This window comes from Lissotriton vulgaris, chromosome 7 (genome assembly GCF_964263255.1).
Source record: "Lissotriton vulgaris chromosome 7, aLisVul1.2, whole genome shotgun sequence".
NCBI classification, from domain to species: Eukaryota; Metazoa; Chordata; class Amphibia; order Caudata; family Salamandridae; genus Lissotriton; species Lissotriton vulgaris.
In genome coordinates this window covers 416,025,802-416,040,090 of record NC_141695.1, presented here as the reverse complement: position 1 = coordinate 416,040,090, position 14,289 = coordinate 416,025,802, and the positions used below count along the sequence as shown (strand labels likewise).

At 43.2% G+C, this 14,289-nt stretch overlaps 1 protein-coding gene across 2 annotated transcripts in view; it reads left to right on the top strand.

The window, feature by feature from the left end:
* Positions 1-14,289, top strand: part of LOC147701768 (sulfotransferase 2B1-like) — a 355,754-nt gene that overhangs the window by 225,999 nt on the left and 115,466 nt on the right. For both annotated transcript variants that reach the window (XM_086930394.1, XM_086930395.1), the window contains exon 3: positions 2,874-3,082. In XM_086930394.1, coding sequence (XP_086786520.1) covers positions 2,874-3,082 — 209 coding nt within the window. The remainder of the gene's footprint in view (positions 1-2,873; positions 3,083-14,289) is intronic.

Here is a 14,289-nt window from a genome sequence, read left to right as displayed (position 1 = left end):
TCTCATGCCGTTCAAGCAAGGCAGTTCGAAAACTGCACCAAGACAGTCGGGAGACTGTATCAAGACACAGCCCGCAGGCTCTTGCCATTCAAGAATGGCACAGTTTTTCCAAGGATCAAATCACTCATCTGATGCACTCAGGTTGAATCAAATTATTCTCCACTGCTGACTTTTCAGACCAAACAGTCAACTCCAAGGTTTCACCTTCTCAGGACTCCAACTGGGGACCACTAGACGAGGAGTCGCCCAATCAGACAGGCGGGGTAGCTGCAAGAACCAGGCTTACCAATTGGACGCAACCAGAACACTGCAACCCGTTTTCGGGTGAGTTGGGTCACCTTGTGGGGTCCCTCTTCAGGCACCAACTGAAGGAAGAGGCCCCTAGGGCCCACCTGGGTTATTGACACCCACCTGCTATGCCTTCCCAAATAATGAAGAGTCAGTCAGACAGAGAATACAAACATACATTTATTATTATTACTCTGCAGAGGAGTCCAATCTGATCTGTACCCTACAACACATAATGATTCTTCCCCAGAGCCTCCAACCATGCCCATAGTGGAAAGTTACTGGCCTGGGCCGAACATGAGAAAAGAGGGCACCGAGAGATGAGCTACCACCTGCCAGATGGGTACATGCTACTGGCAACTCAAGTTTACTGTTCTGAGCCTCAGCGTCTTCTAACGTGGGAGCAGAACTACACACTGGGATAGGTATGCGAGGGCAGAATGGCCTATTCATTAGTAAGTCGAGAAACAGCCTTGAACAGTAGAGAAGATAATAATGAAATAGAGTGTTCTGCTGAGGCAAGCAATAAGAGTAATGAGGCCTAGTTCCCCATGAGTTGGAAAGCTTCTGATAATATAGCATTTTGTCCTTGTGATAATCTCTTTTCTACAACACACAATGCACCTTTCTATTTTTATGTAAATTTTATCTGATTCCTCATTGGGAATTTCCTTCTCCAATGAAATCCCATTTCATCAATGAGAAAACGTAAGCATAATGCGACTGAACTCAGTAAAGTCTAGTCTCAATTTGGAAGAGGAACTTTGCTAATGACTTTATATATTTTATGGTGCTCCAAAAAGAGGGAGCGCACCTGAAAACTGCAAATGAGCCAAACTGGCTTAGATCAGAAAAGCCGCTCTTGAGCAGAGAAATCAAGACAGTCCATTATATCTACAGCAATACTAAGTCTAGGCGGTGAACTCTGCTCCGCCTGTGGAGTTTGCAGAGTTTTCTGCACTTCGCAGAGCTCGTGGAGTTCCAAAACCTCTGCTTCGCATTGTGGAGCGGAAATATTATCCTCGCTCGTGTTTGTCAATGTCAAGTTGTCGAGCGAGGAACATCCACATCCCGGTGAGAATTATCCTCGTTCGCGATTGTCAACTTCAAGTTGGAGAGCATGAGCATGGAAAAACAACCTTCCAGTGAGATTTCTCAACATGGACAGTCGGATTTCTCATTGCGAGTAGTGGCGTATGCTGGTGACCGCTCGCATTGAGAAAGCTGCCCCTTGAGGAAAAATCTACTCAAGTGACAGAAAGGTAGCAGCACCTGCTTGCACTGTGCATGGCCAAAAAGTGCTTTGTCAAGATAGTCTATTGCCCAGGACTTCCCCAAGGCTAAAAATAAAAGGACTTGTTAATATACAAATGGTCTCCCCAATATTACATGATACATTATCACCATATATACAACACCTCATGATAAAACTTAATACATACCATATCCTAAAAATTGTGATAATCATAATATCACATTCCTTAACGTCAAGCAAAAGCTATAATAGTTATAAGGTATATTGGAAAACAACATTTCACAAAGAGTCAATATATGTCCAACCTACCAAAAACTGCCAAAAATTCCAATGATCTTAAACAATGACAAATGTACATAAGCAGCTACTATGAAAGTAAGAAGCAAACAATATTACACTATGTTCTATAACCCCATACCCATTGCACAAGGTATACATCCTCTACATACATTGTTTGAAGGATTAGAAGTATATGTAACCGCCAAAGTACTGTTGAAAATATGGAGTGCAAACATTTACTTTCCTTGCTCACTCATTCCTAAGTGTGTGTGAAATTTAGTATCATTTTTCCTGGAATTGTAATTTATTTTAATATTAAGCATAAATTAGGTGAAATGTTGTTTGGGGTAGCACAAGTAAGCATTTAATGAAAGGGCAGAACTAAAATTTAAAAAGTTAATTAAGATACTGGCAAAGGGACTGGTTCGTGATGAAAGTGTTTCTAGTTGCACATTTTCTACATTGTTCTATCTCCAGCAAGACATTTTTGATTCATCAAGTGCTCTGCAGCACTGGTGAGTGACATTATGCATAATTTGCTCAGTGCAAAGCTGTGAGAATTCGTGAGTGTAACAGAATATTTCACACAGCCCTACTCTTCCTAATTGGCTGCCTATGCTATTTGTATTTGACCTTATTGATGTGTTCTCCACAAGATTATTCTTGTCATTCTTTCCCATGTTACTGCTGCTCACTTCCTCTATACTGAGAGCAGATCAGACCTCCAGCCCCCCTTTCCATTACATCTCACCTTCACCCGGCTGTCCACCCACTATCTCTCTATTGTAATTATGTAGAGTTAAAAGTGAAAGCACACCATTTTATTTCCAAGATTTACATCAAAGTTCAAAGATTTTGATACAATTGTAGATCTTTTCACAATCTATGTTGTGACTTTGGCTTTCTATGTAGCATGCAAATCCTCCTATTACTATGAATTCCTTGTGGAACTTTCCAGTTAGAAATATCTTAACAAATGATTTACCCAAGATTAATGTACAGTACATGATGTAGTTTATTGCTGAGATAAATGGAACCCGGTTTCCCACAGGTACCAACTGGATCCTGGAAATCTTGAGCCTTATCCGGAAGAAAGGGGATCCAACCTGGGCCCAATCTGTCCCAAACTGGCTGCGATCTCCTTGGTATGAAACAGTGGAAGGCCAAACGCAAATGAAGGATGTTGAGCCACCTCGAGCAATCTGCTCCCACCTTCCCCACCAGCTGTTTGCAAAGTCCTTCTTCAATTCCAAAGCCAAGGTACAACACTGTCTAACAATTAGTTATCATAAATCAGTAGTATGTGTTTGAATCTTAAGAACTACAAATTCCTATGAGTATCAACTTCATTGATGTATAAATTATTGTCTTGGTCACACACATCCACTGTAATACTTATTTATTAATTCAAAACATATGTTATTCAGCAAGCCAGCTGATACACTTCTATTGCTAAACATAATTATGCTCCAGAGTATGCCTAAATGATGTGGTTATAAAGTCTTGCACTTCTAGGTGAGGATTCACATTTTCTCATTGCATTTTATATTAAATGGATCAGATATATATCCATAGTGCTTGGAGATTTCATAAGAAGCAGCCATGCACTCTACAAATTATCATCATCGGCTTGCCCCCATAACCAACTCAGTCCTGTTGTATCAAGGATAAGCTTTGTCACTACTGTAAAAAAACTGCAATTCAAGCAGTGTATTTAGTGGAATACGACCCAATCAAATTCTCTGCTCGGGTATACACATGTGAGTGGAGCCTATGCCCCTTTCTCAGTAGTATCCTGAAAGCACTTTTTTGCTGGCCACATAATGTCATGTAATGCCTGAGCTGTATGATGGACTCTGTGCCTGATGGTGTAGACAGTTCTGCATGTGTGGTGCTTATGTACAGCTTCCACCATCATTTCCAGTGGGGAACAAAGTTGGGGCAGAATCACAGTGCAACCTACTGATGAGCAGTAGTACTGTTTTAGAGTTGTTCCAGATCCAGTCTGCCACTTAGGGTATATTCACAAGGTGAGGATATGTGGTTAGGTAGAATATCTACCACAAAAAGCATTTCACAATTTAAGCAACCTGTTCTTCTTGGCTCACCTAAGTTTTTATAGCCCTAGTAGTACAGACTCCCAGACACCAGTGGGAAACAACCTCAACCACTTTGATTGGGACCCGGTAACTTCTGTCTTCTCTGTGCACACATCCCCTCCCAAATTAGGTCTGGGGGCAATGGGTGTGGCATCTGCAAGGTCCAGTGCCATCTGGCTTTAACATAGACAAATGTTCAGCCTGAGCACAGCATTACCAGCACAATATAAGGGACAATACACATTTTAAGGGAGTAAACTCTCACACCCTGTCCTTAGGTCATAGGATAGATAGGGAGATCTTTGTTGGTTTTGTTAAGTTTAGTAAGAGGAACTCTGCAGCAATTAAGAAACTATGATAGAGTCTGGGACCAAGGGAGGGAATTCTGTAGAGTGAAGCTCTCTTAGGTCCCTTAGCATAGGCTTCCTCCAGTCACACCACAAGTGTGTACTCAGATTTACTTTCCAGTATTCCCCCTCCCTTGCACCAATTTTAAAGGTACCACTGTCATCTACTCTTAAGATTAATTCCCTTAGGTGGGTTAAGCTGCCTGATACCCTTAGTTCGCAGTTGGATTTCCAGAAAGCTAAGTCTGAGGAACAGGACAGGCCCGTGAGATTGACAGGACAAAGTCGTGATTAGGTCCTCAGGGACAAAAGGAAAGAATACAGAAAAGACAGGAGGATATCGAAAAGAAAGATTAGTCTCAGAAAAGGAAATCTCAGGATAGCAACAGAGATAGCTACATCTGGGAATGCGATTCCACCTCCCAGTTTGCAGGTGCAGGTACAGGTGCAGCTGCAAGAGGTTTCATAACGATTTAGCTTGTGAATATGTATGTGGTAGTCCATAACAGTTTGGAATGGTTTTTCAGTTTTGAGATAGCTTGTAGAGCTCAGGCTTTGAATAATGTGTCTATGGAAGCCACTGTTATGGGTCACTTGCCAAATAAATTAACAGCGGCCATTGGGAGAATGGCTCTAGCTGATCAAATTAACTATGGTATTTCTTCCTGCACATAAAACAATCATTCCTGCCACACAGACACCCTTGCACCCTAGCGCAAGGGTGTCTGTGTTGGTGCTAGGCAGCTTTTTTTTAGCACGAGCACAAGGGAAAACACAGGGGTACGCAGTATTCTTGTGACTATAGTGCATCCCTGAGCTTTTTAAATGATGCTGCATGGCTCTGCTAAATAGTTTTCAGCACCATGCTTCGTCATTTATTTGTAAATATGTCCCTTAGTAACAATACAAGAAAAGTTCCTGCACTGAGGGATAAAGGTGCTTCTAGGACTTTGGTTGGGTGAACGTATATCAAACTTGAAGAGATTCTCCATGCTACCAATGAGAAAGACTTGGTAGCTTCATGCTACCAAGGATACAGGCTTGGTAGCCAATTGGGATGGCATGGTAATTGCCTGTTTGCCTGAATTCTGGTAGAATAGAGAATCAAGATGCTGGATGTTCTTTGACTGGGACAAAGTACCAGTTTCAAGACCAGAAGCGTACATTGGCTATAACCACTTCAGCTCTGATCAACAGCGCAAGTTTGAACTTGAGTCTCATGAAGAGGTGGAACCATACCAAATTTGCCTAGAGAAGAGAGCAGTGAGTGGATTTGGGAATACTCTGTGAAGGCAAAGGCCATGACACCCAGCACTCCTGCTCCATAGGGAGGGAAGGATGGGAAACCCAAAATGAACCAGGTGTTGGAGTCTGGGTCACTGCAAGAGCTGTAGGGTTTGATAGGTACTGGAGTACTGTGGAAAGAAGCCCAGGAACAGATCAGCAAGTGAGTAGTCTGAAGGCATAATTTGGGGTGGATTTACTGTGAGCCCATAAATCATGAGCCACTAGCCAGCAAGATAATAGTGGGTCGCCTACTTCACATATATTTCTTGTTCTCACTGGCTCAAAATGTGCATTTATCTGGGAACTTAGTCATAATAAAGACCCAGGATGAGTTAGAAAATTTGTTCTAGAGGACAGGGAAATGTGGAGATACAAAGACACAGAGGTCTGGTGTGAAAGAACATTTATGGCCCTCCTCCCTGCCCAAATCCCCAAAGCATCAGGCAACAAGAATGTCATGGCTGTGGTGTATCATGCTACCAGGTATCATTGGGCTTATTTACAAGCTCATTGGGCCATCAGTGTGTCACTCTTATTGATGCACTGGTAGCGCAGTGGGCTTCTCCATATTTGCAAGGCCATGTAAAGTCACCCTGCGTGACTTTTTCATGACCTTGTAAATATGTTTCCCTTCTGCGCATAAATCTGTGTGAAAGGGGTGTTCCATGCGTGTTACTGTGAAAGTTTCCATGCAACATCCATGGAACTTGACCCTTTCCCAGGTTTACCTTTTGTAAACCTCGGACTGCGTTAGAATTCTATGCCTCCCCAGGGGAGGTGTAAGGAGGCGCAACAATGTTTTCTCCTCTTAATATGCATGCTATGTTATGCAGCACACGTAGAAAGAGGAAAATGTCTTTAATGATTGTTTTTGTGCAGGAAGGTATTTCTTTGTTGCTAATATCATTTTGAATATTTAAAGAGGCATAACTAGTGAAAGCAAAACAAGCCTGCACAATTGGCATAAGCACTGAGCATTGAGCAACATCTGCGCCTGTGCATGGCTGCTTTTTGTGCTCCGGTGCAGGGTAGAAGGAAAGGAATGCACCTTATCTTGTAAATACAGCACATTCCTGCCCATTTATTTTGACGCATGGCAGCGCAGCTGGAAGACTTGATGCACTGCTGTGCATCAAAATATTGTAACAGAGGCCACATGTGCTTAGAAAAGCACAGCCACAAAGGTATTAGCTATGGCACCTAACGATCTTTTCAAGGGCTGGGTCTTACAACACAGTGATGCCTCATATATGAGAGAGAATTGATAGTAAGCGTTGTAGTATATGAGCAGAACACCAGCTGTGTTAAAAATGTCCCTGTACACCTCATTGTTCTTCAAGTTTCTGCTGTATTCATGCTTACAATTTTTTTTTATAAATAAACATGATTCAATAAACATTAGAGGATGTGTCTGGCCAAATCCACGACCATGGTTGCATTTTTGACAGAGATGACATCTAAGAAGTAGCTTAAGAAAGTGATTCGGAGCGCCAAAATCAGAAGGCTTACGAGGACCTCAAGTCATCACTATGTAGCGCATCAGTGAAGATGGCACACGCCTATGGTCAGTCCCTCATTTTTCAGACTAATGCCCCAAATGACGTAGTTGGACCTCTACTTGCTCAAAATGATGACAAGGGTAGAGTGCATCTAGTGGCCTTTATCAGCCACAGACTGCATCGTAGAGAACAGAACTGGGCAGCCATTGAAGAGGAGTGCTTTGCAATAGTGTGAGCTTTGAGGAGGCTCGTGCCTTAACTCTTTGGTGCCATGTTTGTGGACCAAACAGCTTATAAACCATGAATATGGTTGATGACAATGAAACACAAAGTCAGAATGGATCATGGAAATGGACTTTCATGTCAGTTTTCCAGATGTAACACTAATGATTAGGTGGTATAAGGTTTCTGGAAGTTAAATCTGTGAGGTGTACCTGTTGGTATAGGAATGGCCTCCTCAATGAACAGGCATGTGCCCCTGCCCTGAGTGCTTGTGAAACTTGGTATCCTCACTTTTATTTTGGCCCTCATATCATGCTAATCTAGTCTAATTGCAGATGTCTAGGCCTGTTCCTGACAATGTGAGGTCCAGGTACTATGCTGTGACTTGGAGAGTTGCACCAAGCATACCTTCATAAAAGACAGCAGACTACTGCCCCTGTCACATCAGCGGTGAAGATCAAGAAATGTGTGCTGATATCCTATGCGCAGATATCCGAGTAGTGAGTGTGTGATACCTGTATGATAGCAGGACTCTGTGTGTGAGTCTGAATAGTGTCTCAGAATAATCCACTATCGATGCACTTGGTTTAGGTAGGTACACATAGGAAATGAGTACAGCTTCCCCTGATTGTAACAGTTTACTGCCTGCATTGATGATGCTGTTAATTGGAGCCAGTTGACCTAGTAAGCTTCAACTACATGCCACAGTTGAGTGGAGCCCACTAGGCTGTGAAATCATCTGCCAAAGAAGCTGACCAGTGACATCTAGACCCAGCATGGAGTATTCTTCTATTGATGCTGTAGCAGAGGAGTAGCCGCTATAAGGAAAAAGGCACGGCTGCACCCAATAGATCACTGTTCTGTGAGATCACCCAGCAGGTATTGCAGGGCTTCAATTGAAACTGGATTAAAGGACTGAGGTGTCCGCCAAGAATATCATCTGCCAGGACTTGAACATTTCTTCCCAAACTAAACTTGGGTTGAGAACAATTGAACTGAGTTTTACATCAAAACCTGTAGAGTAAGAGTGATATATTCTGCATCTGTGCTGTGGTGCCTCGGGGCTGCCCTGAACGTTGAGCGTAGGTGTGGGCGCGGCTACAGTCCCTTCAAATAGATTGACAGACACCGGTAATCTGGGTAACACAGGTTTTATTAGCTTAAAGGTTCGTTTTCGGTGTATGGTTTTCCGGTAGTATGGTAAAGGTGTCTCAGCCTCTTCTGTGAGTCTTTGATGGCGCTTCTCGGCCGCTGTCCTCCTCTCGTCCCGGTGTATTCTGGGACTGGTGGTCCAAGCCTTTTCCTCCACGGTGTCGTAACGTCTCGTCCGTGCAGGGAAGAAAGACAACAGCGTTTTAGCGTACTGTTCAGCCAAATAGCACAGGGGAGGGAGTGAGGGATCACACGTGCACAATTCTCCGTCTAGGGTTTAAAGTGCTGGGGTAGTGAGGGAGGGGTAGTGCATAGAATGTGAGCAATGAGTTACTTTGGGGGTTTAGCCCACTTAAAGCCCGCCCAGCCCGAAAGCCGCGATCGTACCTCTGGTAGCCACACTTCCCTCGATGAAGTGTGGCTGGGCGAAGAGCCTTCCTGTTGGCCTCCTGGCTTGTCGGGTTCTGCTCCCCTCGGCTTTCTGCGTTCAGCGCTCCTCTCTCCCTCCTCGTCTCTGACCTTTGCCTCGGTTCCCCGCCTTCCTCTCTCCGCCGGTCTCATCTCTGCCTCCTGCCTCCGATGTTCTCTCTCCTCCGCTCTCGTCTCCGCCTCCTTCCTCCGCTGTTCTCTCTCCTCCGTCTCCTGACTTTGCTCCGCTCCGCCTTCTTCTTCTCTCCTCAGCTCCCGCCTCTCCTCCTCCTCCGCTCTCGAACTCCGCTCCCCTCCGCACTCGTCCTCCTCTTCACCTCGCCAGCCGTCGCTCTCACCTCCCTCGCCTTCGAGTGTAAAACACACCTGTGAGGGTTCCTGGGCGGCCTTTACCTGAGCCGAGGGGGTGTGCCCTGTGACGTTGTCTCTGTCCAACTCCGCCCAATTAAAGAAGCAGGGCTCTCCACCTTCTTCCGGATGCGTGTCGTCCGGTTCTTCTGTGTTTCTCCAGGCCCCTGTATGCTGGTCAAAGAGAGGTGAGACAGGTAAGCCTGGCGGACCCGAGTCCTCCCCGTCACATGTGCCTAATCCCATCCTCTGTTACAGTATACTACAGACTGTAGTTGCTATGGTCACCCAGGAGGGCAGAGAATACTGAAACAAGGGGGTGAAATGCTTACCAAGATCACGACCAGGGATACATCTAATTGAACTGTGTAGCATTTAGTTCTGCTCAGTGATTAAAGTATTTGCTTTTAGAAAAGAAAAGGCACTAGGATGGACATTAAGTTATTGTCAACCACACAATAGCTGATGGGAGGAATGATTGCAATAAGTCTAACCACTGGCATTCCAAACACATTGTTCTTTTAACCAACTTCCTATCTCAGATTAGTTCCAGCCACATCCAAACCAGTCTTTATCCTGCTCCAATACAAACAGTCCAGCCCAAACAGGCAAGGCAGATCCTCTTTGAACCAGAAAACTAGCAACCCAAGACTGGTTCCAGCCTGATTGGGCCTCTTCAGTTGGGTTAAACTTGGCTCCAGCAGAAGAGTGAGCAAGAGGACCATGTCTGGGCATTCCTTTTGCCAAATACTGTATTACATCAAACACACAAAAGGTGATGAGAGGAATGCTTGGATATCCACTGGCAATCACTTGGGGTAGTACTCTAACGCACTGTCCTTTGCATACCTTGCCACACCAGATGAAACAGAGCCATATGCAAATCAGTCTTGATCATGCTCCAATGGGAACAGTCAAGCCAAGACTGATGTTGGCCTGATTGATCCACTTCAGTTCAGTATAACTTGTTTCAAGTGGCGCAGTAACAAAGGGACACATGTCTTGGGCATACTCCTGGCCACTTAGCGCATTACATCAAACAAACAAAAAACAATAGGAGGTGAGGTGGCTTGGTGAACAAATCGGCGATAGTGAAATGCTACTCCAAACAATTGCCAGTATTTTGATTTATTGCAAGCATTCCTCCCATTGCCTATTTTGTGCTACATTAAATTACTGCGTCTCTTCATTAACTGTTGTGTTTTGAGCTCTTGCCCCCCACATACTCTCCTTGAGGTGCCAGTGACTTCTCCCCTTTGCTACTTTGAGAGTCCAGTGTGCAAAGGGTTAAACTTGGCCTAGTTTGAAGTGGCATAATTGGACAGTCCCCAGATCACCAGTGGCAAATGACCTCAGCCATCATGATTAGGGCCCAGTAGTCCCTTTCTAGTCAGCGGACTACCGAAAGGAATCTGACAAGACTGTCAGACCAATCGGTTAATGTTCTCAGCTTATGTGGGCTGTGACTTTTTTAAAGACAGAGGCAGGGATAGGACTTCAGGACTTCAGAAGTATAAGTTATGCTATGAGGATGCCAAGTGCATAAGTGCATACTGTGATCCAATATACATTTGTGGTAAAGGTATATGCATGGCAAAGTCTGCGTTGTAAAGGTATGTGTGGTAAAGGCATGCATTGTCATGCAACCTCCAAATGCAGTGGACCAAATCAAAAAGGACACACATAATTTAGATAACTTAGTACATCAATTAAATAGTCAACAATTCGAAATGTATAAAAAAAATAAAAATCTGTAGCTTGTGGTTTTCAACATGAAAATGGAATATGTGAATGTACTACTTACATACGTACATTACTATATGTAACTGAACAAGCAATTACTGTTTATGTGCATAAATATACTAGCTCTAAATTATCTTCTGTAGCTGTTGCTCCTACTTGTTTAGCAGCACATAACATCAAATAAATTATCTTACATTGTCTACTCTTACTACTTGTGAAATATGAAAACAAACTGTAATACTTAAAATAAAATACTGATACATGTCAAAAACCTTGTGGAGTCCTTAAAAAATTAAACGTTCATGTTAACATCTATGACATGATCATCTTGAACTGTAAATTTTCTAAATGATGACATAGTTGCGTAACAGAAATGGCAGTCTTTCGTGAACAAACATAAAAAGGAAAACCATGGTAGATTGAGTTTGTGTTCTGTTTATTAAATACAATAAAATATCACTGTAGTAGTCTATTATTAACGTACCATCTACTATGAAGTGACCAAAAGGTACATGGTTTACTTACCTTACACTTACCATTTATCTCTATATTAATTACAAATTAGTATTTCTGATACCTGAAAAAATCTGGTTAATATTGGGAGCAGCTCATTATCTTTTGAGATATTTGGTTAGATCTGAAACTTTTTTATTTTTTTATTTTTGTGGAACATGGTCACATAACCAACCAAAACAATAGTCTCAATTAGAATCAGGACAACAATGGCAAAAAAAGAAAAAAACTAAGCCTTACAGTGGTGAGCAGTGACAAGTTCATTATGGGTGGTCACATTTCTCTCTCCACCAACAATAATAGTAGAGAAGACAAATGTCGCTGTACTGCCATATTGTTCTATAGTTTCCCAATTCTGCCTCAAAAGATGTATTGGCACCATAGTACCAGTGACGGCGCGCGGGATCACCAGCTCGATTTGCCATACTCACCTGGGCCCATAACATACACACAATGAACCAGTAATCCTACTTTACTTGCCTGCCTATCAGAATTTTAATTCACTTAGGACTTATAGCTGTACACTTTGACTTACCAATCCTAGTCACCTGTACTTAAAGTCCTAAGGGATCCAGGGAGTTAGCATAAAAGGTAGAATATAACATTTACCTTTTTAAAATAACCATAGACTCGGGAAAGTTTTAAACACTTTATCTATGCAAAGTCTTATTAGCAAGAGTCCATACAAGTGCAGTTAAAGCCTTTTCAAGTAAGAAAATAATAATCAAAGCAATGATCTGTAGGAATATTACAAGATTTCTTTTAGACATTGATACCTGGGAAGGGTAAGAAAAGGGAACGGTACAAGGACATACCACACAGATTATATTTAATTAGAATGGTGTGAAGACCAACCCTGGCCACGGGCTGGTACAAAGACAGGGCTCCCGACTAATCTGGGCCCAATGGGACAGGACAGGTGCAGATTCAGATCAGGACAGTTGTGGATCAGGACAGGACCTCCGCTATTTGCAACACCAGCGCCACACCCCTCTCTTTCTCTGCGGCTAACACTCGAACCCCGACTGGGTCATCAATTCTTCTCCCTCAGCAATTCCCGATTCTTTTGAACAGAGGGCTTGACTAGCACCTCTGTTCTCCATCTCCTTCAGCATACGTTGGGTCAGTGACAGGTCTGTGACAAGTTGGACAATCTAACTGACTAAGCATACCTTAGTTTTACCATTTTCCAGGGCAATGTCCTACACCCCAGTGTTGAGAATTCATATATTCCCTTGATTTGATGGTCAGAAAGGCGAGGAGAGGTCATCACACCATACCAGTAAGAGTTCATTTTCATTCAATAACGTGGATCAATGTTCCCGCCCATAATTTACTTTCCCATGAATTTATTCCACCCAGCATTATTGTAGCAAAATGATATAAAAAGTACAAAAAATTATATAGTCTCTTCCTCTTGGAAGTACACGGGGTCGAGTTCCCAGGCTGTCATTGGCATTAGTACAATGCCACTGCTCAATGACTCTCGGTTCTTTGACTCATGCGCAGTGCAGTTTTCAAAATGGCGTTACAAGTTACTCTTCAGGCCCAAATACGAGCTAATGATAAAGTCAAAGTAAGACACATTAGAATGTGAGAATAAATTAATGCAATGTATTCCACTTATTTCTACTCTATTCCCATTAATTTATTTTAACTATAGCATTAATAGTTAGGCAGAACGAACAATAGTGTAGTTCAAGCAGAAGCAGATGCACTAACCCTTTCCATGCTCCGGTCGGCCAATGGCTGACGCGAGCACTACCTGCTGGGTGCTGCGCATGACCGTTGGCCGACGCAGCCCCGCCCGCTCCGTTGAACGCCTGCATCGCTGCGGAATTGCCACCAAGGTAAACGGGTTAATGTGTGAGACATGAAGCGGCCATCTTTAATACTAGTGAGCAGCTGCAAAGATTTCCCACCTAAAGCGAAAGACGTCACACCACATAGATATGGCAGACGCATGCGCTGAAGAGTTCCCGCGTTTTCGGAGGCCATATTAAGTCACTTGAGTTACTGATAGTAAAAGCACATAGGAAAGCTTCCCCTAGATACTAGAAATGTTGTGTGGTGCAATTATTGGTAATACAAAACATGTTGATTAATAGGTTACCTATTATTTCGAGAGGATTGAATCTGAGCAAGTCACTTTACGTATGAAACCTTGCTCCATCACCAGGAGCAGGTATCGGTGGAAGGACCGATGCACCGGGGGGTTGATGGTGATGCCAATGGATCAGAAGAATTAGAAGGTACTACTGAAGGGACAGATGCAGCAGGTGGTGGTGGAGGTGCTGACAAAGCAGAAGGAGTCATAGGTGTTCGAGTGACCATAGAGGTGTCCACTGATGATGTTCTTGCTTCAACCTCAGCTATCTCCTTCTGACACCTTCTTTCTGCATGTGCCAACCTGGTGGAAATAATTGCCTGCACTTGTTCTCTCATTTCTGTGGTTCCAAATAAGTATTGCTTTATGTTCCCATGGGAAATAACTTCATTGCATAGGTCGCAGGTTATACGTTTTAAATTCACCTTTCTCCCTCCAGGGGGCATTTAAAAACTCCTATAGAATGAATGTCTTTAATTTCTTTCTCCCCTCCAACTCTGCTTCTGCCTTTTGCAACAGCACAGGAGCATCTTCTTCAGCCATTGCAATTCTCCAAAAGTTCAAAGGTGGCTTCAGAACGAACAATTTTCCATTCTCGCAGTCAAAGAGCATAACCTTCTCCTTTGAAGATATCAAATTGAATGGGGCTAACAGGTTTACACTTCCTGTTTCCCACAATTGACAAAGTTCTAGAACAATGAAATGCTGGTCTACAAAAGCA